At 38.6% G+C, this 23,281-nt stretch overlaps 2 protein-coding genes and 1 long non-coding RNA gene across 3 annotated transcripts in view; 1 reads left to right on the top strand and 2 right to left on the bottom strand.

Annotated features, from left to right (window-relative positions):
- The window catches only part of LOC575949 (polypeptide N-acetylgalactosaminyltransferase 13), a 32,297-nt gene extending 10,868 nt beyond the window's left edge, over positions 1 to 21,429 (bottom strand). Inside the window, exons 1-2 of the mRNA XM_030990545.1 lie at positions 21,078 to 21,429; positions 20,140 to 20,348 (exon numbers count right to left, since the gene is read on the bottom strand). Of these exons, the coding sequence (XP_030846405.1) occupies positions 20,140 to 20,348; positions 21,078 to 21,302 (434 nt within the window). The 5' untranslated portion in view covers positions 21,303 to 21,429. The remainder of the gene's footprint in view (positions 1 to 20,139; positions 20,349 to 21,077) is intronic.
- On the bottom strand, positions 7,827 to 16,096 carry LOC115926104. Its single transcript, XR_004064967.1, has 4 exons — positions 15,945 to 16,096; positions 12,622 to 12,728; positions 8,547 to 8,619; positions 7,827 to 8,206 (listed from the first exon to the last, which is right to left on the bottom strand). It is a non-coding gene; the product is annotated as an uncharacterized LOC115926104 (long non-coding RNA).
- LOC115926103 lies at positions 16,317 to 18,762 on the top strand. Its single transcript, XM_030990546.1, has 2 exons — positions 16,317 to 17,100; positions 18,016 to 18,762. The coding sequence occupies exons 1-2, from the start codon at positions 16,563 to 16,565 to the stop codon at positions 18,588 to 18,590; spliced, it is 1,113 nt and encodes a 370-aa protein (XP_030846406.1). The 5' UTR covers positions 16,317 to 16,562; the 3' UTR covers positions 18,591 to 18,762.
- Positions 21,430 to 23,281: the final 1,852 nt, after the last annotated feature.

Below are 23,281 nucleotides of genomic sequence, written 5' to 3'. Positions count from 1 at the left end.
GACTGGGAAATTCCCACTTTGTACAGGGTGTGTACTCAAAAAATATACTTGAGTTCTGGTCATGGTGAAATCAAATGACTGAAAGCGTTTTGGAAACGTTGATCGTGACATCATGTCGCATATAAGCATCTATACCCTAAGATTTTGAAATCATCAAAGTGATTAAAGGAATTGGCACAGTTTTTCTAAAATTCATATGCACTATTCACAGAAACTTGTCGGCCTATTTTTTCTCACGCTTTCGAATATTACTATTAGTGCATTTGAAGCCAGAGAAATCCTTTTTCAGGAGACATTTTTGTTCTGTGCCGTTCATTCAACTAACATTTTTTAAAGACTGAAAAATCTCACAAATAAATATTCACCTATCCCAGTCAAACTGCTCTTTAATGTTTGCACATACCATGCGCTACTATCATTTTGAAAGCGTTCTCTATTTATTCTGTCTATCCAAAATCCACAGGAAAGAAAAACGGAAGAAAATACAATAAAGCTAAGTATAGATACATCACTGAATTAACGCACTGTTTATTATACTGCGCAGTCTTTCATATAGCTTTGATCATGCGGTTCCATGCGGCACAATCGTCATGTAGGGCTATCATTTTGCCATCGGGTACGCAAATTGCTGGCTTTTAGGTATTGCGTCATAGCAGCTTGTTTGTTCTGAGTTACCCTGTACATGTGTCGCAATGTTTCACGCTCGCGTCTCCGCAAGTGCTGAAATGTCAATACTATGGTGGCCCTGAAGGGACATCGCGAATAGACTAAATCGCGAAAAATTGGCGATAAAATTCACGATATTGTAAATTTTATCGCCAATTTTTCACGACGAAATTCACGAAATTCACGATATCGTAAACTTTATCGTGAAAAGTTCACGATAAAATTGACGATATCGTATATTTTATCGTGAAAAGTTCACAATAAAGTTCACGATAAAATTGACGATTTCGTATATTTTATCGTGAATTATTTTCTCCTGGCCTGGGCGGTTCGTAAACAAAACCAGCCCTAGCTAGCTTGATTGAAGACGATTATTATGACGAGACGTTTTTACGATGATTTCTGTGAAAATGGTAGGTTTAACTTCATATTATGCTCTATTTGTATTTTATCTTTGACAAGATAGGGATAAAAGTAATTGCACAGCGGAAAAATTACCCGGTATGCAATTAATGGTCTAGATGCACTCAATCAATGGCAATGCATTTTCCCATACATTCATTTCCATGTTGTAATATCTATTGAGTAATGTAATTGTCTAGGCCTACTTTTATTAGCAGGCCTACGTACTAGCACACTCAATTTCTCAAACTGAGTCAACAAAGACTGACAGAGTTGATGTAGAACTAATACTAATAAGTAATAGGTAGCAGCGGCTAGCAGAATATTAGTAGCATTCTAGTGCACTAGCTGCATGCAGCTGCAGACCTAGGCCTAGATATCTAGGCTAGAATAATGCATGATTGTATGAATTGTATTGAAGATGATTTAGTCGTAGGCTCTATGGCTCCAGTGATTATTGCATTGGCAGACATTTTATTTTTAATATTTTTTTAAATGCTTGCACAACATGAATTACTAATTAAGCAAGGGCCTAGCCTAGGTCACTCGAGTAGACAATGCTAATGCGTATTGACCTCGTACCTCTAGATTTCTACAGCGCTGCATACGTGCTGAGAGGGCAATCGATTGCACACAATTACACACTCGTGAACACAATGAGTACGAAGTGACTGATATGATCGGCAAGTTTGAAGTAGACTCGTGATTTGAATTTTCATAGAGGTAATACAAAAAAGTACACTAATGCTGCTATAGATAGAAATGGTTTTTATTAAAAAGATCATCGCAGCCAATGGCTGAATTGCGATCCATTTCACAAGGTTATATACAATACAATTGCAATTCAAATTGAAATAACACAACATATGACATAAATCAATAATCAAACATATAGACATTTCATAAACATTCATTGATCAGATTCAAATTTTTGTTAAAAAAAGAAAGAGATAGGGAGAGGTGTAGGAGAGGGAGAGTTGGAGTGATGACAAAGAGAGAGAAGGAGAGAAAGAAAGAGAAAGGGGACGGGAGAGAAAGACGGAAAGAGAGAGAGGGTTGAAGAGAGGAAGAGACAGACAAAGGGTACCTTATCATTACAGATGAGGGGAGATGGCAAGAAATATTCAGTATTGCAGAAAATTGAGATAAAAACTGTCAAAATTCATTCACATATTTCAATCATGGACTGTGAAATTCTAAAAATATTAATATTACATTTTATTCAAAAGATTTATAAAGTAAGGAAGTGAGCTGCACTGGAAGCGTTTTGTTTTACATTGGTATTGTTTAAACTTTGATTGAGATCTTAGAGAATAAGTGCTTTGTTGTCTAAGAGGTAAACATTCTTTAAATTGTGGGTGTTTGATAAGTGCATTTGCAAAGTCTATACATAACTGCTTACGTCTTGCTTCTAATGAACATAGATTGCACGTTTCCAATGCTGCTTCATAATTTTCATACTGACGTCCTAAAATGATTTTGCAAGCTCTTTTCTGAATACGTTCTAAAATATATACATGAGTTTTTGTTAAATTACCATTAAAAACCGGTACCCCATAATCTAAAATCGAACGAATGTATCCTTTATATATTAGTAAAAGGTCATCTACAGGCAATCCATACTTCTTAAGGCAACGAAACATAAATAACTTCCTATTACACCTTTTTGTGAGATCGGATACATGACTATCCCACTTTAGGTTTGATTGTAAAATAATTCCGAGGACTTTGGCTTGATGAACATAAATTAATTCTTTGTCGCCAATGAACATTGAAGTTTGTTCATCACAATTTTTCATAAATGTTATAACCATAGAGAAACACTTGGACGGATTCAATGTCATATTATTTTTAGCTGACCATTGGTATAGATCAGTGATTGCATTTTGTAGTTTAGACTGAGATGTTACTTTTCGGCTTTCTACAATCGTTAAGTCGTCAACATATTTATAAATTGGTAAGTTAACATCATTACAGGCATCATTGATCATTACAATAAATAGAATCGGACCAAGTTTGGTACCTTGCGGAACACCAGCATTGATTGTTTTCAAATTAGATAACTGACCAAGATATTTTACCCTTTGTTGACGCAACTCGAGGAAACTATATGTGTGGCCTAGGTCGGATATTGTTTCCAGAGTGATGGTACTGCAACTGCAGAGCAGGGTTTGAAAGATATTTATTTAAGAAATATAAAACCAAAAATTGTACATGGCCAGGCCCATGCATGCAGACACGGACTGTTAACCGTACGTGGTAACACTAACAATATGTAAAACTGTATCGGAGCTTGGAGATAATTGATAATTTGTGACACTGATGCAGTGATAGATCTAAACTTCTGGAGCAAAATCAAACTTGTATTCAATCCTGAAAATCTCTCTGCCAAATAATTGTCTAAATTCTGTTTCTCTGTGTACCGGTAATCAAAAATGTATTCTTTATGTTATTATTGCAGGAGCTACTGACTACAAGCATGAAATAGATGTGACGCAATTGGATTTAATCGATCAACAGTACTGTTTGGCAATGGGAGAAAGTGGTAACGGGAGGACCTTTGCTTATTTGGCACCATTCAGTATCCAGTGATATTTCTTTTGTATTGTGTTGTTTCGGCAATATATCAATAAAGCAACAGTTTGACCGACTTGCCTGCATCATCACTTTTGCGCTGAAAACCTTATTTTGGTTGTTTGAAGGTCGCCATTTTCCTTTTTTATCGTCAACATTGACCTTCCGTCTTCATTCATCATCAGAACTCTACCTTTGACATCGACCATTCGTTTCTTCGTTCATAATCATCATGATAACTTTACTTTCGCCATCATCGACATCGTTTCTGTGTATGAAGACCACGCCATCTTTCTGTTTGACAGTATACAAGCCCCAGTTTACAAACCCCAGTTTGTATATTTACACCGTCAATTTCCGTTCTTTGTTTGAAGGTCAGGATTTACGCTTACCTTCCACATCATCAGAAATGTTGCTATTCTTTTCCACATCGTCTCTTTTTGTTTCTTCGACATCGTCAGAAACTTGGGTCTTCTTTTCCACATCGTCAAATCTTGTTTCTTCGAGATCATCAGAAACTCTACCTTTGTCGTCATCGACAGAATAGACCCTAATTGTTTCTTTGACATCGTCGGTTCATCATCATTGACAATAACATCAACGCATTTGACAAGTTTGATGATAATGTAGTGTAATTTGAAAAGCGGCAGTCTTTCGCTTTATAAATAGACTACCTTAAAGGGATCCGGTAACTTTGTCTAAGATTCTGAAATAAAATTCTGGATTTAGCTCATGATGCAATGATAATTATAAACCTTAAGGTCAGTCAGGAGCCCCATGACTTTTACAAGCCGATCGCCTGTCTGATTATCAAGATATTTATGATTGGAATTACAAATTTTGAAAACCGTTCGCCTGACGGTTTTCATAACACTACAGTCTATTGGGGAAACGAGTATGGTAAAACCGGTCACTCAAAGATTTTTACTTTTTTGAGGCACTTCTTGATCATTTTGAAGCGCAATTTTTTTAGGGCTTCAATATTACACCATATCACAGACACTGATAACACGTAGGGCCGTGTATCTCAGATTTAACATTGTTAAACGATCCCTTTAATTGTTAACATGTGACTGTTATTGGAATATTTCCCGGCTAGATTTTAGCACAGATTTGAATAAACGCTCATGGTTTAAATGATATATCTTGTGTCCACTATTTTTTTTTATTATAGCTGTCTGGTCTCTCGTGAATCACAGTAGAAAGAAAAGGAAGAATTAAATTAGGAATTAATTGGGATGTTGACCAAGTTACGATCATCGATCATGATCATTCAACTCCTAATCCAGTTCTTGCCAAAACTCTATATGCAGCAACATCATTTCAAAAAGCCACAAACATGCTCTGAAGCACTCATTTTGTATGGTAATTTGATCCAATTATTTGATCTTGTTTGATTGTGTTTGTTACAAGGACACGTCTGTATAATTTCTGAACGTATTTTACACCGTATCAAAGATTGCAGTAACTTCTTCCTTTTCAATATACTGCTCTAAGGATAAGCCATGTTGGGAGGGCCACAGCCTTCTGTAGTCTTAATAAATGCATATTCCACATTCTTACTCTTTTTCTTCCTGTTTCTTGATCCCTCCTTTTCTTCCTTTCTTCTCTTTTCTCCCTTCTTTTTATTCTCTTTCTATTTTTCTTCTTCTCTTTCTTCTTCTGCCCCTCTTTCTCTCTCCTTCCCCTACCCCTTTTCCTCTCTCATTCTTTTTTTCTTCTTCTCCTTCTGCTTCCTATCATTCCTCTTGGTCCTGTTTCTTGTTATGCTTAATTCATCATTCATACTTGTTCTACAGCTTTTTTTATGAATGTAGAGTTCAGATAAAATTAATTTGTTTCTCTCTCTATAATGTAATTTACACATATCAGTCACATACATGTGTATATTGTTTCTAAATTCTATTTATTTATTTTGAATGCATGTAACATTGTCTGTTTGGAGCCACAGTGGCATTGATCTGTATTACTTTGACATGGAGTCAGGGCCCTTGTGACCCCCAAACAGACGATATGTTATACGTGTCCGTTAATATTTGTCTACATTATGCATCACGAATTTCAGTATGAATAATATGAAGTATTAGCCCTGCATTGTTAATAATAATACATGACCTGGGCTTCTTCTCTTTTCTACTTGTAGTATCTATACAACTGTATGTACTATAATCATGATTGTTAATAAAGTGATATTGAAACAAAAACTGCTGCAAAATTTAAGAAACTGAAATTGGGGGTTTCTGCCTACAACAGTAAACTCAAATAGGGCATTCTGTCATCAATATTCATCTTCAAACATATTGTTTTACAAATATTTGCAGAAGTGTGTGTTAATTTTTGCCACAAAATTTGGGCTGCTAACACTTTACATTTCTTGAAACCTCTCAAAAACTGATTACACTTGAAACGTGTAGTGTTTGTTGACACATGAAGTAATTACCAACACCAAACATGATTATGGTAACATTTGTTAGGTTATTTTAATATAAACTGTATAACCAAGTATGAACATAGGAAAATAGATCTGTAGTTGATACACACAGCTTTTGTAATAGATTTTCAAGAACATTTAAAAAATGTGCTTAAAAATGCCCATCTATTTAGTGTGTAAGACAAAACAGAAGAAGTACATTTAATAACATAATTGGCGGTAATGCTTATTTGCAGGGGTGGCGATTTCTTTTCATGACCGGGGGGACGAAATGCGAGGGAAGGGGGAGCAGTGGCGTATAACGAACAAAAACGTTGGGGGGGGGGGGAGAAAAAAATCTGCATCCCCACTCTAACATTGTACATGCAGGCCTCGTGGAATGTTTTTCAAAGAGGGGGAGGCTAAAGTATTTTATTAGGTAGAGCAAAGCGAGCATAGCAAGTGGAGCGTCAATTGGCGTGTGGTCCAGGGGCGTAGGCCCAGGGGCGTAGGCCCATGAAGCTCAGGGGTTTTAGGCATTTAATAACGGTCAGATGAGCATCCAGGGGCTCGTCTTAGAGACCCTGGTGGGGTCCAGGGGGCAGACCCCCCGGAAGCTCGGGGTTTTACGCATTCAATCACGGTCAGATGAGCAAACAGGGGCCAGCCATAGGGCCCTTAGTGGGGTCCAGGGGGCAGAGCCCCCAGAAGCTCAGGGAAAAACCATGCCATTTCAGCAACATTTGTAAATCACTGGTATCGAGTTAGAAATAAATCAAGTTTGAATTTTATTAGGGGGGCAACTGAGCCCCAAAATTTTGTTACAGTCTTTAGTCAGTATTTGCTATACACTTTTTTCTCACTTTTTCAATTTTTCAGGGGGGGAAGATCCCCCCTAAACACGTCCCCCCTGCTTATTTGAGAATGGAAAATTGCAAACATATGAGTATCTTATTTGGCATCAAATGACCATTTGCTTCAGCAATGTGAGAGCTGAACAATTCCTAAACAATTTACATAAATAGTGGAGAGAAAACTTTGGAATGAACGCAAATATTTTTTCCCCTTGAACCATAATTGCATATCAATATCATTTCAATACCTTCATTACAACATACATGTATAACAAGAGATCAATGGACCTTGTGTTTAACAGAGCCTGTAAAATTAGTGGCCACATCAATTACTATATTATATTACTATATTATCACTTGTGCCCTTGGGTACCTACATCGAAAATGTACCACAGATGATTATTTTTTTAATATACCCCCCCCCCCCCCCTCATGCATAAACATCTGGCAACACTACGTACAAGAGACCCTTAGGGGAGCACTGCCCCTGAGTCCTCATGAGGGGCAAGGTAATCAATACAAACAAATTCAGATCCCCTCTCAAATGTCAAATTTTATTGAGTGCCAGCATTAAGTTTTAGAGTCAAAGTAAAGAAATTGCTATATACATGTATGGACATTTTCGGGGGTTCCTCAACAACCTATCAACCTATCAACCTATCATTTCTCATGAATAATCCCTGCCCAATTTGATTAAATTCTGTTGTACTGATGTATTTTGTCAAAGAAAAATTGAACAATTAACCTTACAATGGTAACTGCGACCATGAAAATCTTAGAATATGTAGTTGTGATATATAATTTCCAAACCGGAATAGCTAATTGGTCGATTTTAGTCAAGAAACATTGTTTTATAGCTTAATTAATATATTGACTTTGAGAGGGAGCTATACAACATAAAAAGTTAATTATTTATAATTTCATAACTTTAGAATCGATTTCAACCGCGACAACGATCACTGATTATTGTAGGATAGTATATGCTTCCAATATGTTTATTTGAACCAAATTCAAGACCCCTTACCAAAACTTTGTAATACCTTTAGTAAGAAGCTCTGAATGTACACTATTTATTGAGCTGCTAAACAGTTAAATAAGGGCATTACAAGGACACAATTTGATATTGGACTGCATAAACACTCCGAGCAGCTTGATGACATTGCAGTGGTGGACAGTGTGATCAGCAAGGATAAGGCGAGAGGGCATCGGACAAATAGTTTGGGCAATGTCTTGTTCAGATGATTCTGGGCAGTGGCGTCGAAGTCCGAGGCTTCTACAAATGCGCTTCACCTGCCGAACACTATAAAGGGAAAGATAAATATATCACAGTTTAAACCCTAAATACAATTAAATATATACTATAATAATATTCCACCCAGCAACGCTTACATGTGCAAAACAATCATATAATGATACATAAACAGGAGCCCCCAACAGTTGATTTAAAATTATGCAATAGCATTATCAGATATTTTATAAGCATGCCATTCAAAGCAATGATACATGAAGGTTGGTTTTATGTTATTAAGAAATGTTCCAGGTTTTTGAAAGATTTATATTTCGGGTTAGGTACATCCATGAATAAAATTATAACAAATACAAAAACATCACGTATACAAAAATTGTTTCATAGTTCATACCTCTCTTCCTGATGCCATCTCGATAATGCTCCATGAATACCCTGCTTACCGTAAGAGGCAATCTGGTAAAGTACTGTGCATTATAGAATTTGTGAAATCAAGGAGCAAAACAATTTTTGTTTAAACTTAGAAAAGCATCCACATATACACTAAATAACTGTTTTAACATCTATTATATCAAGTGGTTAGCTTTGGAATACTAGTTACTCATGTGTTAAGATCCTACCAATGGTTTACACATAAAGTGAAGTATTGCAGAAAACTTTTGGGGTTGAAATCAAATGAATTGCACATTTACAATGACTTGAAAATATGTATGACTTGAAATATTTCAAAGGTCATACATTTAGGTCTTTGACATTGTTCCTGATTAAAAGAACATTAAGACTCGTAAGCATACCAATGTACCAGTACAGTTCTCTTGATGCCAATATTATAGAAATGGTAACCTCGCTCAATTCATAATGCGGAATGAGGATCACTATTCATAATACGGGAAGAAGGTTGCTATTCATAATACGGGAAGAGGGTCGCTATTCATAATACGGAATGAGGGTCGTTATTCATAAAAATTAAATAAGCAAACAAAATAATAACAAGAAAGGGGAATTTTGAAAAGGGGACACCCCCACTCCCATGGCTGTGGCGTAGCGATGGGGGGGGGGATGATACATGGCCTTGAATATTTGTCGAAAACATTTATTAAAAACAAACAGTTTTGAAGAAATAAAGAAAAAAGGCGTGCTACAATAATGTACATCACCCCTACCCCCAATCAGTCCAACCACGCTGCGCCATTCGGCCCACCCTCCCTGCAGCATTCCCTTAGGACAAGTACATATTACCAACAATTTTCGTCAAGGGGATAGACAAAAAAGATCTGCACCACCCCACTCTTACATGCAGGCCCCGCTGAACATTTCTAAAGTAGGTGAGGGGGGGGGGGTAGGTATGTACGATTAGGTAGAGCATTGCATAAATTGGCGTGGGGTCTTGGGAGAAGCCCCTGCGGGGGTCAAGGGGTGGAGCCCCTAGAAGCTCAGGAGTTTTATACATTAAATTACCATCGATGAGCATATTTTTATACCCTATTTGTGACACTGACAGGTCACGAATTGGCGTGGGGTCCAGGGGCGGAGCCCCCAGAAGCTCAGAGGTTTTGGGCAATAAATTACGGTCAGATTAGCATCTTTTCATACCTTATTTGTGACATTGACAGGACACAAATTAGGTTAGCTCCAGGGGGCAGAGCCCCTGAAGCTCAGGGGCTTTGGGCAATAATTACAGTCAGGTGAGCATATTTGTATACCTTATTTGTGACACTGGCAGGTTAAGAATTGGTGTGGGGTCCAGGGGGTGGAGCCCCAGAAGCTCAGGGGGTATAGGCATTTAATAACAGTCAACTGAGCATATTTTGATACCTTATTTGTGACACTGGCAGGACATGAATTGGCGTGGGGGTCCACGGGACGGAGCCTTTTATAACGGCCACATAAGCATGCAGGGGCCCGCCTTAGGGCCCCTGGTGGGGTTGATGGGTGGAGCCCCCGAAGCTCAAGGGTTTTAGGCATTTAATTCACTATTCTTTCTTTCTTTCTTCATGAATTTGCCATTTTCCAACAAACGCATAAAAAAGTATAATTTACTAAACATTGAGGAAAAAATCTCTGAAAATTATGTCATTTCAGCAGCATTTGTAAATCACCGCTATTGAATTAGAAATAAACCAAGCCCCCCCCCCCCCCCCCCCCTGATCTACACCTTATTGGCGGGAAAAATCGTAACTGTTCTCCCCTTCTTTTTTTCTTCCTCTTTTTTGTTCCCTTTTAGCTCTCCTATTTCCCTTTCCCTTCCTTTCCCCCGTTTTGGGGGGGTGGGGGAAGGGGGTGGGGGAAGGGGGGGGGGAGGCAAGGGCTTTTTGCCCCCCCCCCCGAACTACAACTTGTTGGCGGGAAAATTGCAACTCTTCTTCCTCTTCTTTCTTTCCCTTTCTCCCCTCTTTCCCTTCTTTTCCTTCTCTCTCTCTCTTTTTTTTTGGGGGGGGGGGGCAAGGCCCGCTGGCCCCCCCCCCTGGATCCGCGCCTGGTTATATACCATCCTTTCATAAATTATACACAATATAGCAAGATATATTTTCCATATAAGTAAGGAAGTTAGATTTTCAAGATTTTAAGCCATTAAGATATGATATATTGTGACCGTTAGGCGTTATGCGAACGATGGCGTACCCTGTATTACCGGTATGTCTTTTTTTAAAGTATATTGTACCTTTTATCTTTGATGATTATATAGAGACATCCCCATTACCTTCATGTAGCTTATGAATCTGCCCCGCTCCTGTGGTGACAAAAAATACAGTAAAACCCAATCCTATTCACCTATTGTAATTTGTTCCCCCCCCCCCCCCTTTCTTAAAGGTAATACAAAGTTTTGGGAATTTTGAAAATGGCCGGATAGCGATTCTTGAAAATGTTGATATATTTGGATGCCCTAAGGATGCATTTAAGCACTAGAAAATTTAGCCCCTAAACACTTCTGCTTTCGAGAAAATTTGAATATCAATGCCTATACGGCCATCCAATGGTAGCTGCTAAAATGAACATCTCAGAATATGCAGTTGTGATATATAATTTCCAAACGGGAATAGCCAATCGGTCGATTTTAGTCAAGAAACATTGTTTTAATGCTAAATTAATATCTTGACCTTTAGAGGGAGCTATACAACATAGAGAGTTTATTATTTACAATTTCTTCTTTAAACTTGATTTCAACCGCGACAACGATCACTGAATACTGTAGGATCGCATGTGCTTCCAATATGTTCATTTGAACCAAATTCACGACCCCATACCAAAACTTTTACCTTTAATATAATTCTGTTTGCTTATTTAATTTCTATGAATAGCGACCCTTTCTGTATTATGAATAGCGAACCCTCTTATTGTATTATGAATAGCCACCCTCTTCTCGTATTATGAATAGCCACCCTCTTCTCGTATTATGAATAGCGACCCCCTTTTTCGATTATGAATAGCGGTTCTTACATGTATGAATAATGACCCTAATGAATAGTGACCCTTTTCTCAAATTATGAATAGTGGTCCTTATGAATAGCGGTCCTTATGAAAGCGGTCCTTATGAATAATGACCCTTTTCTCGTATTTTGAATAGCGACCCTCATTCCGCATCATGAATAGCCACCCTCTTCTCACATTATGAAAAGCAACCCTCCTATTCGATTATGAATAGCGGTTCTTACATGTTTGAATATGACCCTAATGAATAATGACCCTTTTCTCAAATTATGAATAGTGGTCCTTATGAATAGCGGTCCTTATGAAAGCGGTTCTTATGAATAGCGGTCCTTATGAATAGCGGTCCTTATGAATAGCGGTCCTTATGAATAGCGGTCCTTATGAATAGTAAGCAGATCTCATTTTAACAGACCTTTAGATGAGCATACATGTGGTATGTACACTGCATTTCAACTTTTAAACAAAAAGGGTAACTGCCCAATTCTCCATTGACAATTCTAACAGGTCTTAAAAATAAAGTAGTCCTTTTTATATTTAAACTGGTGTCTATTGGACATTTCTAGTTCATACCTTTACAAATAAAAGTATTTCTTGTGCAAGCTTCATTTAAGGTTCTTGTTAACATTGTTCAGATGAGAGAAAATGGTGATAAGGTAGTGACTTCAATGCTCGATATACATTTAAAGATAATCTGAAAGTTTGAGTGAAAACAGGCTATCATTAATGATCAAAATTTGAAAAAATGATCTGCTTAATTCCGGAATTCTCCCAACTATATTATCATATGTATCAACAAGGTTTTTAGCAAGGACAATTAAAAAAAAAGCATTACAAGCCGTTCGACTGTAGTAACACTCCTTCATAAAGAAAACAACATCTTATGCCAGCCCCCAGGGGTTGTTAAAGAGAAGGGAATGCGAGGGATATGAAGGGAAACAACATCAGTGTCTGTAACAGCAGCTTAGCAATCTATAACCCATCATTATCTAAGATAATTTTTATTTTGTTATCATTTCAACGCATACACTCAATAAGGATACATTCAGCTTAGTTCCCATCATCCTGAGCTGGTTTGTATGGAGTGTTGATACATGGCAGTTGTACTACAAGTTGTAGGGCTTGCTTGCATGAATGCAAACCAGGTAATCTGTTGAATGAATAATAAAAGAAACATATGCAAACAAAATCTAGTGATAAACTTTGCACATTATAAAACAAAAAGAAAAACATCATAACACTTTTTTTTTCACTCCAAGAGATGAATTTTGGTAAGATAATCACACTGTGATTGGATTACCCTTTAGCGTTTACGGTTAGACTTCATGCATCATAGGACTCTACGAGTTCGCTGCCCATCAACTAAAAAGTACATACGGAAGTACTTAGTCAGGATGTTGTCCTTAATCTTGGAAAAGAGGTCTTAGTTAAACATGTAGCGGACAAGTAGCTTACTAAAGCTGATTTGGTCAAGAAGTTAGACTTATGACGGTTTCGAGAAACCGGCCCCTGGCCTGGGTGCTAGCCGAAATTCACTAAATAGACTAGTAAATACCTAATAGTAATATAGATCTAACTTAAAGTGACTCGGTAACATTGCCTCAGATTCTGAAACAAAATCATGGATTTAGCTCATGCTGCAATCATAATTTTAAACCTTTAAACCTTTAGCTTAGCCTCTGTTAGGTCAGTCAGGAATCCCGTGCCTTTTACAAACCAATCGTCTGTCTGATTATCAAGTTATTTATGATTGGAAATCGAAATTAAACTTTGCGTTTTCCTAACGGTTTTGATAAACTAGGGCCTGAGCCTAGTCTATTCAGGAAAATAAGTATGGTAAAACCGGTCACTCAAAGATTATTACTTTTTTGAGCCACTTCATGATCATTTTGAAGCGAAATTTGTTTAGGGCTTCAATATTCAGTAGGGAAGCTGGTACAAGAATAAGGATCATCTGCATTTTCGCAGACGTTTCCAATTTCCAATCCGCGCGTTGGTGATGCGAAAAACGGATTCCTCGATGTTTTTATTGATGCATTTTACATTGACTTAATTTTGTACAGAGACTTTCACATAAGGGGCGATAAATCCTCGAGAAGACGGACAACCCATAAAAGAAGATGGCGCTTGTTTAGAAACCTATCAAAAATTTGACCCGTAACTCTGGCATGGAGATACCCTACTAAAACATACCCAAAATGAAGTAAATATTCATTAAATGTCCAAACACTGGAAGAAGGAGCAATATCATTCACCCTTCTCCCAGTTGACACTCCAATTATGACAATCCTGATATGACCCAGCAAGCAAGATTCAGATGTAAAATGACTATGGTGCAAGACCCGGCCAAGCTGGGACATCCCCCCCCCCCCCCCCCCTTGAAGTTAGACCTGGAAGCTTGGCAGCTGGAGACGGCTTTCTTCCAGAAGCTTTGGTATTCAAGGTATTCAAGGTATTCAAATAAAAATCGTGAGTTAAAAGTTGTTATGTTTATTACCTGTTTTGTGTCAATTTTCTTGTTATTTTTGGAGTATTTTTCGGAAAAACGATGATATCAGTATACCTACACCTTTTCACGGCAAACCGCTGCACAATACAAGTGCAAACCGATGGTGGGTTGCGGGCGGATGCGCGCCTGTGTGAAGTAATGTCTCGGATCCTCATTACGGTAGATAACTTCACACAGGCGTGCGCCCGCCCGCAACTCACCATCGAACTGCACTTGTATTTTTTTTTTTTTTATAAATGTAATGCTTCCTGGGAGAAATTTCAATAGTTTAAACATATTTGTGGCTTACACCCAGTAAATAAGATCGATTGATCAATCTGTAATTGAAAAACAAGTCAGAAAAAATCTTGGAACCAGCGGGATTTGAACCTGCCATCTACTGCTTGCCGGGCAGCGACTCTACCACCAGGCCATCACTGGTCCATGGCAGGTTCAAATCCCGCTGGTTCCAAGATTTTTTCTGACTTGTTTTTCAATTACAGATCGATCAATCGATCTTATTTACTGGGTGTAAGCCACAAATATGTTTAAACTATTGAAATTTCTCCCAGGAAGCATTACATTTATAAAAGTTATTGTCCTATGGCGGACTAATGAATATTAATAAGTCAGAATGAATCAGGAGAGCCCTTGGGTATTTGTTTCTAGTTCATCGTGACTGTGCCATGGACCAGTGATGGCCTGGTGGTAGAGTCCCTGCCCGGCAAGCAGTAGATGGCAGGTTCAAATCCCGCTGGTTCCAAGATTTTTTCTGACTTGTTTTTCAATTACGGATCGATCAATCGATCTTATTTACTGGGTGTAAGCCACAAATATGTTTAAACTATTGCACTTGTATTGTGCAGCGGTTTGCCGTGAAACCTGAGAAAAAGTGTATAGATCTAGTAATATCATTGTTATTCCAAAAAATACTCCAAAAATGACAAAAAAATTGACACGAAACAGGTAATAAACATAACGACTTTTAACTCATGATCTTATATGGACATTTAATGAATATTTACTTCATTTTGGGTATGTTATAGTAGGGTATCTCCACGCCGGAGTTACGGGTCAAATTTTAGACACGTTTCTGAACAAGTGCCAAGGAGACTGGGGTTATTTTCTTACAAGGAATCTGTTTTTTTGCATGCCCTGAATCCTGATGCCCGCGCTGGGAACCTGAAACCCGCAGAGTGCCGATGAAAAAAAGACGTTCGCGAACGCAATTTGTCCGTTTTTACGACTAGGATATCCTTGTTTATGCAGACGATCCTCATTCTCGGACCAGCGCCCCTAATCTTGTCATAAAATAATGATATTACACTGTATCACAGACATAGATCTAGTAATATTATAAATAACACATAGATCTAGGGCCATGCATGATTGCATCTCAGAGTCAGACTTAACATTGTTAAACGATCCCTTGTATTTATCTATCATGATTTGTAGATCTATAACAGTTAGATCTGGTGCTTGCCTAATATCTACATCGAATTGAATCAGCTCAGCTCAGCTCAGTTTGCGTCTAGTCGACGAGTACGAGTGTGCTATTGCAATGGACTCTGTCAGTCTTTGTAGACTCAGTTTGAGAAATTGAGTGTGCTAGTTCGTAGGCCTACTAATAAAAGTAGGCCTAGATCGAGATCTAGATCAATTACATAACTCAATACTAGGTCTAGACCTAGATCTAGACTCTATATCAGGATATTACAACATGGAAATGAATGTATGGGAAAATGCATTGCCATTGAGTGCATCTATGATCTAGACCATTAATTGCATACCGGGTAATTTTTCCGCTGTGCAATTACTTTTATCCCTATCTTGTCAAAGATAAAATACAAATAGAGTATAATATGAAGTTAAACCTACCATTTTCACAGAAATCATCGTAAAAACGTCTCGTCATAATAATCGTCTTCAATCAAGCTAGCTAGGGCTGGTTTTGTTTACGAACCGCCCAGGCCAGGAGAAAATAATTCACGATAAAATATACGAAATCGTCAATTTTATCGTGAACTTTATTGTGAACTTTTCACGATAAAATATACGATATCGTCAATTTTATCGTGAACTTTTCACGATAAAGTTCACGATATCGTGAATTTCGTGAATTTCGTCGTGAAAAATTGGCGATAAAATTTACAATATCGTGAATTTTATCGCCAATTTTTCGCGATTTAGTCTATTCGCGATGTCCCTTCAGGGCCACCATACAATACCTATGACATGATACAAGGCCCAGCACAAGTGACTGCAGTACAGTGTGATTTATGTTAACATCTTTTTTCTTACTTGTGCCATTCCTTTATATTTTGGATCAGCCACAGCTCCTACAGTTAGAAAAGCAGGAGGAAAAGTACGAGAAAAGGCAAAAGGAAAAACAGGAGGAAAAGCAGAAGGAAAACAAGAAAGATAGAGACCGTTTTGGAATTGTCGTAGCGCCTACCGTCATCCAGTCTTCATCATTACAAACTGTCATTGATTGTCATGGGGAATGAACAAACCAAAGCGGACACTGAGAAAACTAATGGGAAGCGTTCAAAAAATCATCGTGAAAGACCGGGTTTTAAACTCATGGAGGAAACGCAGGAGAAAAAACCTGAGCCTGAGGAACAGGAGAAAATCGGAGGACAGTCGGAGGACACTGGGGAACAACATCGGACAAGCGAAGATGGGGGAGCAGCTGATAAAGGAGAGGGAGAGGAACAGTCGGATGATACTGGAGGACACTATCAAGATCGGACAAGCGAAGATGGGGGAGCAGCAAATAAGGGAGAAGGTGACTTAATCGGACTTAATCAGAAGAAGAAGAAGAAAAAGAAGGGTGTAGGGAGTGACCCCGTCCAGCCCAAGGTCTCGGTAGCCCCCGTCGTCCAGGTCGTACCTAGATCCGTGGAGGAGTTCGTTGGTTTAAACGTAGGTGGTGTGGTGTATATGACTAGTCGCAGCACACTGTTTCGATACCCCGACTCTTTACTGGGAATACTCTTCACAGCATCGGTCCCGACCCCAAAGGATGGCCAAGGTAAAATTATAATATTTATAATAATTATACTGAATATCGGAAGAAACTCGCAATATGTTTAGCAAGAGCTCATTAATTTTTTTTTTTTAAATAATTGTTTTAAGGATTCGTCATTGTTTTTTGTTTTAATTTGGGGAAGGGGGTTATTACGATAAGATTTTTTCATTCAAAATAATAGAGTTGTGGGTTTATTTTATATTGTGTACTGTATATGTTATATAATTTGAAATAATTTGTTTAATTTGTATGATGTACATTAATGAATGAATACAATTTTTTTTTAAATACTACAAAAAAAAACTTCATGATTTTTTAAAATAACTTTCCTCAAGAAGAGTTCAATGACATCACAAGAACAATATGCATACTCAAATTAAACTTCTTAAGATATACCCAGGGGAATTGTTTCAGGGGGTCGTTGTCAGAGGGTACGTGATCTCATGGCATCATTGGTAGTTTCCTTGTTGGTATTTATCCTGGGGATAGTTGTCCGGTCTAATTGTCCAGGGTAGAATTCCTGTTGTTAAAAGCACAGGCCTAGGTTTCCTTGAAATACATGTAGTTATTGTTGAGGCTTTTGAAAATTCAACTAAAAGGTAATTTCAAACATGTCGTCCTTGTTTTCACGAAGTGACGGTAGTGAGGAAAATCGTAACGCAAAGTGAATGCAATTTTTTTTCACTACCGTCACTTCGTGAAAACAGCGACGATGTATATCAAATATAAGGTATGTATCGAATACGTATTACCTCATTATAATGTCCACGCTTATCAATAGGTGATGGTCAAGGCTATTGAATTGCCCTAACTTGATTTTTCGAAAATCTATACGATCGTGCTGCCTATCCACGAATCTCAATGATTCCTACACATTCAGCATTCCATTTTGCTTTTCATCTTGAACTTCTACTACAGGAAATTACATGATAGACGGCGATGGTCAGATGTTCCGACACGTTCTGAACTATCTACGGCGGGGCGCCCTCTGCCTCCCCAATGATTTCCAGGAGCACCGGCTTCTCCAGCAGGAAGCAGCCTTCTACCAGCTTCCGGAACTGCAGGTTCTCATCTCTCAGGATCTCCGTAGCAAGACTGCAAGCACACCAAGCGGGGTCTTGGTCGAGACACCGATCAAAGTAGAGCCTACTATTAAAGAGACTTGTAAGTATGTCATCGAGATCTTCGTCAGCGAAGAAGACAACGCACCGCAATCGTGGCGCATCTATGGTGGCCTCAACTTCCTAGAGAATATCCCCACCCTGAGTGCCTACATTGATCAATACAGGAAGGGCAGCCAGTGCCTCCAGTTCACCACGCAGCATCCGATGTTCCCTTCGAACATCCACAGGAGATTCCCAAAGACCACCCTGTTTTACCACATATTCAATCTCGGCTTCAAACTCCACACTTCTGAGTGTATGGAGATCGTCGACGAAACCAGTACCGAAATTCCATGGCTAAGATACCTCTTCACATCCACAACATTATAGTCATATTGGCTCAGTTCTATCTAAAAGTCAATGCCTTTTATATGGTGAGATATAAGCGATTATAATCGCACATCCATGACGCATAAACACTCGTACTTTACAAAGTCATTCGTAATTGTCATATTCCTCGTCGTGTAACATCTTTATTATACAGTGCGTCCCAGAAAAAGCGAAACCGAGAAGTATCGATGTTCTATCATAACATAATCAAAACTATAAGTAATGAATGATACATATTTGGAAAGCTTAGAGTCTCCTCTTTCAGTTGATCCTACTCAGATAATGCATATTTCACGCATGAGTGATTAAAAGCAAATTGAAGGAAGGAAACAAAAAGACATTTGGCGGGCCGTATCTGAATTTCGAAGAAAAATTCACATTTCTAAAAAGTTGAGTTTCTGCCTTTTCATATGACACCTCAATCAGGAAAAATGAGCGAGGAATGACAAAGTTCTGTTCGTTTAAAGTAGTGCTTGCATTTCCATAAACGAATTCGTTTTCACTGGCTGCCTGTCGTATTAATAAACGAAATTAACAAAAGACTTAACTCCGTTTCGTTGACAATCAGCCGTGCATGAAGACTCTTGTCTACGGCTGATTGTCAACGAAACGGAGTTAAGTCTTTTGTCAAATCTGCTTTTTGCTACGGCAGGCACCCAGTGAAAACGGATTCGTTTGTTAAAATTATGAAAATGTAAGGGCTACTTTAAACAAACAGAACTTTGTTATTCCTGGCTCATTTTTCTTGATTGAGGTATCATATGAAAGAGCAGAAAATGAACTTTCTGGAAATATGAATTTTTCTTTGAAATTCAGATACCGCCCGCCAAATTACTTTTCGGTTTCCTTCCTTCAAATTGCTTTTAATCACTCATGCATAAAATATACATCACGTGAGTAGCATCAACTGAAAGAGGAGACTCTAAGCTTTCCAAATATGTATCATTTATTAATTATGGTTGTGTTTAAGTTATGATAAAACATCGATACTTCTCGGTTTCGTTTTTTCTGGGACGCACTGTATAGCAATGCTAGTATCGGTAGACAATACTGTAGATAAACGACGTCTTGAAAATATATTGCCATAGAAATAACTATATTTTCATTGTCTCCGAGTCGAGCAACATAAATTCATATTTAGTCTCGCGCGCCAACAAAAGCCAGTCATTAAATTTATTGATATTTGCGCCTCATAGATAGCCTAACATTTGTATGCATGACGTTAGGTTTTATTATTTAATTATAAAAATATACATATTATGGTCAATAATTGTTTAATCTGTTTTGTGTCGAGTACTGAGTGATGTACTGCCATCTGTCGTTACTTTAGGAGTAGAAATCACGATTACAAAGACTTTCGAGAAATTTCGAACTCAACCTGGGCAATTTCAATACCCAACTATATTCTCCACATTCAGTCTTGTACGGATTACGTCATCGTAATGTTCGCACATTTCCATAAGCCAGTGATGGACAAGGCTATTGAAATTGCCCAATGATGGTTTCTCGATCGTCTCCAAGATGCTAGTAGTTTGAAATTTGGACTTACAAGTTGTGCCTGACATCGGGTACCGACCGCTCCACCGAGATCATATCACTGACGTACTCGTTGAAGTAGGCATGGTCCCAGCCGATCTTGACCTTGGCCTGTTCCTCTAGTTTGGTCCGAACCCCGGCGCCATGTTCTCCCGGGCCATTGGGGTTATGTGGTTGAGAGGTGACATCAACATCACGGATCAGGTGCTTAGCTGAGGGATCCTGCCAAGAAAGAACGTTATTGTTATCAAATGTGATAGGTAACGTCAAAAATATGTGAAGTTTACCAAACACCAATGGATATTTTTCTCTGCAGGTTAGTGGATCTATGTCGGTACACAATATTTAAAGTGTGAGCTTCATATATCACTTCTTTAAAGAGATTTTGCAAGTTTGAAGCCACCCTCAATCAAATTCTTTAGTCCATAAAATGCCGGGTTAAGTTTATTTGAGGTTGATTTGATACATTCTAGCTATACATAGATTCTTTTCCTGTTTTCCAGGAAAATGAAAGATACACGGGTTTTCTGAAAGTTACTGTTCAGTCAGAACATGTCTCTAGTTCAATATAGACGCATAGATCACGGCCTCATTCGATCATTAATGTTGTTCCACTGTTCACTAGTTATTAAGGAAGTATCATGGAATATTTGTTTGTTATCAACCATGTTTTGTATTAAACTGTAAGTCATCTTTCTATTGAATGATTTTGCTTTCACCAGCACGATTAAAATTATTTGAATGCTATTTTAAAAATAAACATGTTTGACATTTGTTTTTATTTCGTTCGAGATTAAAATTTCAACTTTCTTCGTTTTTAAATATTACACACTTTCACAGTGGGGACGTCGTGATATTGCGTATGACTGAAATAATCATGTAAAACATTAAACAACTTACACATGCCAACCCAAATACCCGTTGTTATAGACTAAACATGATTTTACTCACTCTATTCTTTTTCTTTTCACCATTATTGTCTCCCTTTTCTGCTTCTTCCTTTTTCTTCTGTACCTTCGAATCATCGATACTGCCTCGGTCTAATCTTGGACGAGTATCACTGGATTTTATGTCATTTCGGGGTAATTTATCATCCTGACCTTGCAAAACAATTTTCTCGTTGTTCCCTCGAACTTTATCCAGCTCTTTCTTCAGCATTTCAATTTCCTTTTTCATCTCGCCTCTGACTTCTAAGAGCCTCTTATCGTCGACGAGGTCGTCAACTAGTTTGTCATTGCTCAGCTGCAGATGTTCTTTTGATTTATTGGAATGTAAGAGTTTATTATCGAGGTTGTTCCCCCAAGAAAATCTGCTTGGTTTCCGTCGCCCACGTCCCCCGCGCGCAACCAATCTTCTGTTCGCCTCCGCGGGCTTGTTTAAATCATCGCGCACGATGTCGTTCCGTAGATGAGTGTCCAGTGCGGCTTCCCCCGACAGCGCGTAGGCTGGTTCCTCATTGCGCGCATTTCGCTGAGGTTCGGCGTTTGTGGGGAGTTTGTGTGTAGAACCATTGCTGTCCTCTGACAAAGAGGAGTACATTGCGAGGATCAGCACATCGAGAGTGAACCAGAGGATGGATGTGTAGAGAATAGCAAGGAAGACTCGACTCGATGAGCCTTTTAACCCGTTGAGACGCATGCTGGTGGCAGGAATCACTGCGGAAAACAAGAAAATTTACATTTTAAATCATCTTTATCATTCTCAGATGATCATCTCCCTTACTCTCACACATACACACTCTCTCTCACCACTCTTCATTTTGGTTTCTCTCTTTTTTTGTAACAAATATTCTCCTTCTCCCTCTCTCTCTCTCTCTCTCTCTCTCTCGCTAAGTACTATGTGTTCCCAACTTCTTATCTCCAAACCTATTGTAGGCCTGGTACATTCCCACTTTGGTGTGCGTGTGTGTGATTATATGCGTGTGTGTGTGTGTGTGAGAGAGAGAGAGAGAGAGAGAAAGAAAGAAGAGATACAGGTAGGCAGAGACAGACAGTCAGACATAGAGAGCGAGAGAGAGAGAGGGAGAGAGAGAGAGAGAGAGAGAGGCAGTGGCATATAGCCAGACACGCCACTCGTAACACTGGTGTCGAAATCGGGCAGCCGCAGATTATTTTAGCCTCCTAATATTGATGAACTCATTGGGCTCTATAAAGCGAATATGTGATCGGGAATAAAAGCAATCAATTACGACGCTAGTCTCTACCAAGGTCATAAGCAATTTTATTCTCATGGATTATAGCTGAAACCTTTGATATTCAGGCACGTAGCCATTGCGCTGTTCAGGGGCGTACGCAGGATTTTTTCAAGGGGGGGGGGGGGGTTTAAAATCGGGCCCAAAATATTTTGCTCCCGAAAAATTTAAAATCGCGCCGGCCAAAAATTCGCTCAGTGGGGGGGGGGGGGGGGGGGGGGGGGGGGGGGGGGGGGGTAAGCGGACACTTTTTTTTTTTTTTTTTGGAGTCCAAAAAAAATCGCACCGACTCAGCCAGCCGAAAAGTCGCTCAGTGGGGGGGGGGGGGGGGGGGGGGGGGGTAAGCGGACATCGTTTAACAATGTTAAATCTGAGATGCACGGCCCTACGTGTTATCACTGAGTGTCTGCAATATGGCGTAACATTGAAGCCCTAAACAATTTGCGCTTCAAAATGATCAAAAAGTGCCTCAAAAAATAAAAATCTTTGAGTGACCGGTTTTACCATACTCGTCTTCTCCAATAGACCGTAGTGTTATAAAACCGTACGAAAACGCAGAATTTGATTTCAATTTCGAATCCTAGGGCCCGCCCTAGATAATATCTTGATAATCAGACAGGCGATCGGCTTGTAAAAGTCATGGAGTTCCTGACTAGCCTCAAGGTTAATAATTATCATTGCAGCATGAACTAAATCAAGGATTTTGTTTCACAATCGGAGACAAATTAACCCAATCCTTTTAAGCGCTATCAATGTTTTGACACTATGTGAGAACATCATATTGGCAATGTATTATTGAGAGCATTCTCCCTTAATTTTTCTCATGCTTCTGCTTTTCGATGTGTTTGTTTTTCCTGCAAGATTGAGTAATTATGTTAAATCGTCATAATACATAATGTACTGAAATGATTGAATTATCATTTAACGAAATATTCGTATAACCAGGTTTCAAATGAATCTACTT

Source organism: Strongylocentrotus purpuratus, unplaced genomic scaffold (genome assembly GCF_000002235.5).
Source record: "Strongylocentrotus purpuratus isolate Spur 01 unplaced genomic scaffold, Spur_5.0 spur5_scaffold_19, whole genome shotgun sequence".
Taxonomy (NCBI): Eukaryota; Metazoa; Echinodermata; class Echinoidea; order Camarodonta; family Strongylocentrotidae; genus Strongylocentrotus; species Strongylocentrotus purpuratus.
This window is presented reverse-complemented; position numbering and strand designations above follow the sequence as displayed.

Bases quoted from the DNA above. Each gene is read 5' to 3' on its own strand.
- LOC115926103 (XM_030990546.1), top strand. From the start codon at position 16,563: ATGGGGAATGAACAAACCAAAGCGGACACTGAGAAAACTAATGGGAAG. The intron at 17,101-18,015 runs GTAAAATTATAA...CTTCTACTACAG, and splicing joins GACCCCAAAGGATGGCCAAG to GAAATTACATGATAGACGGC.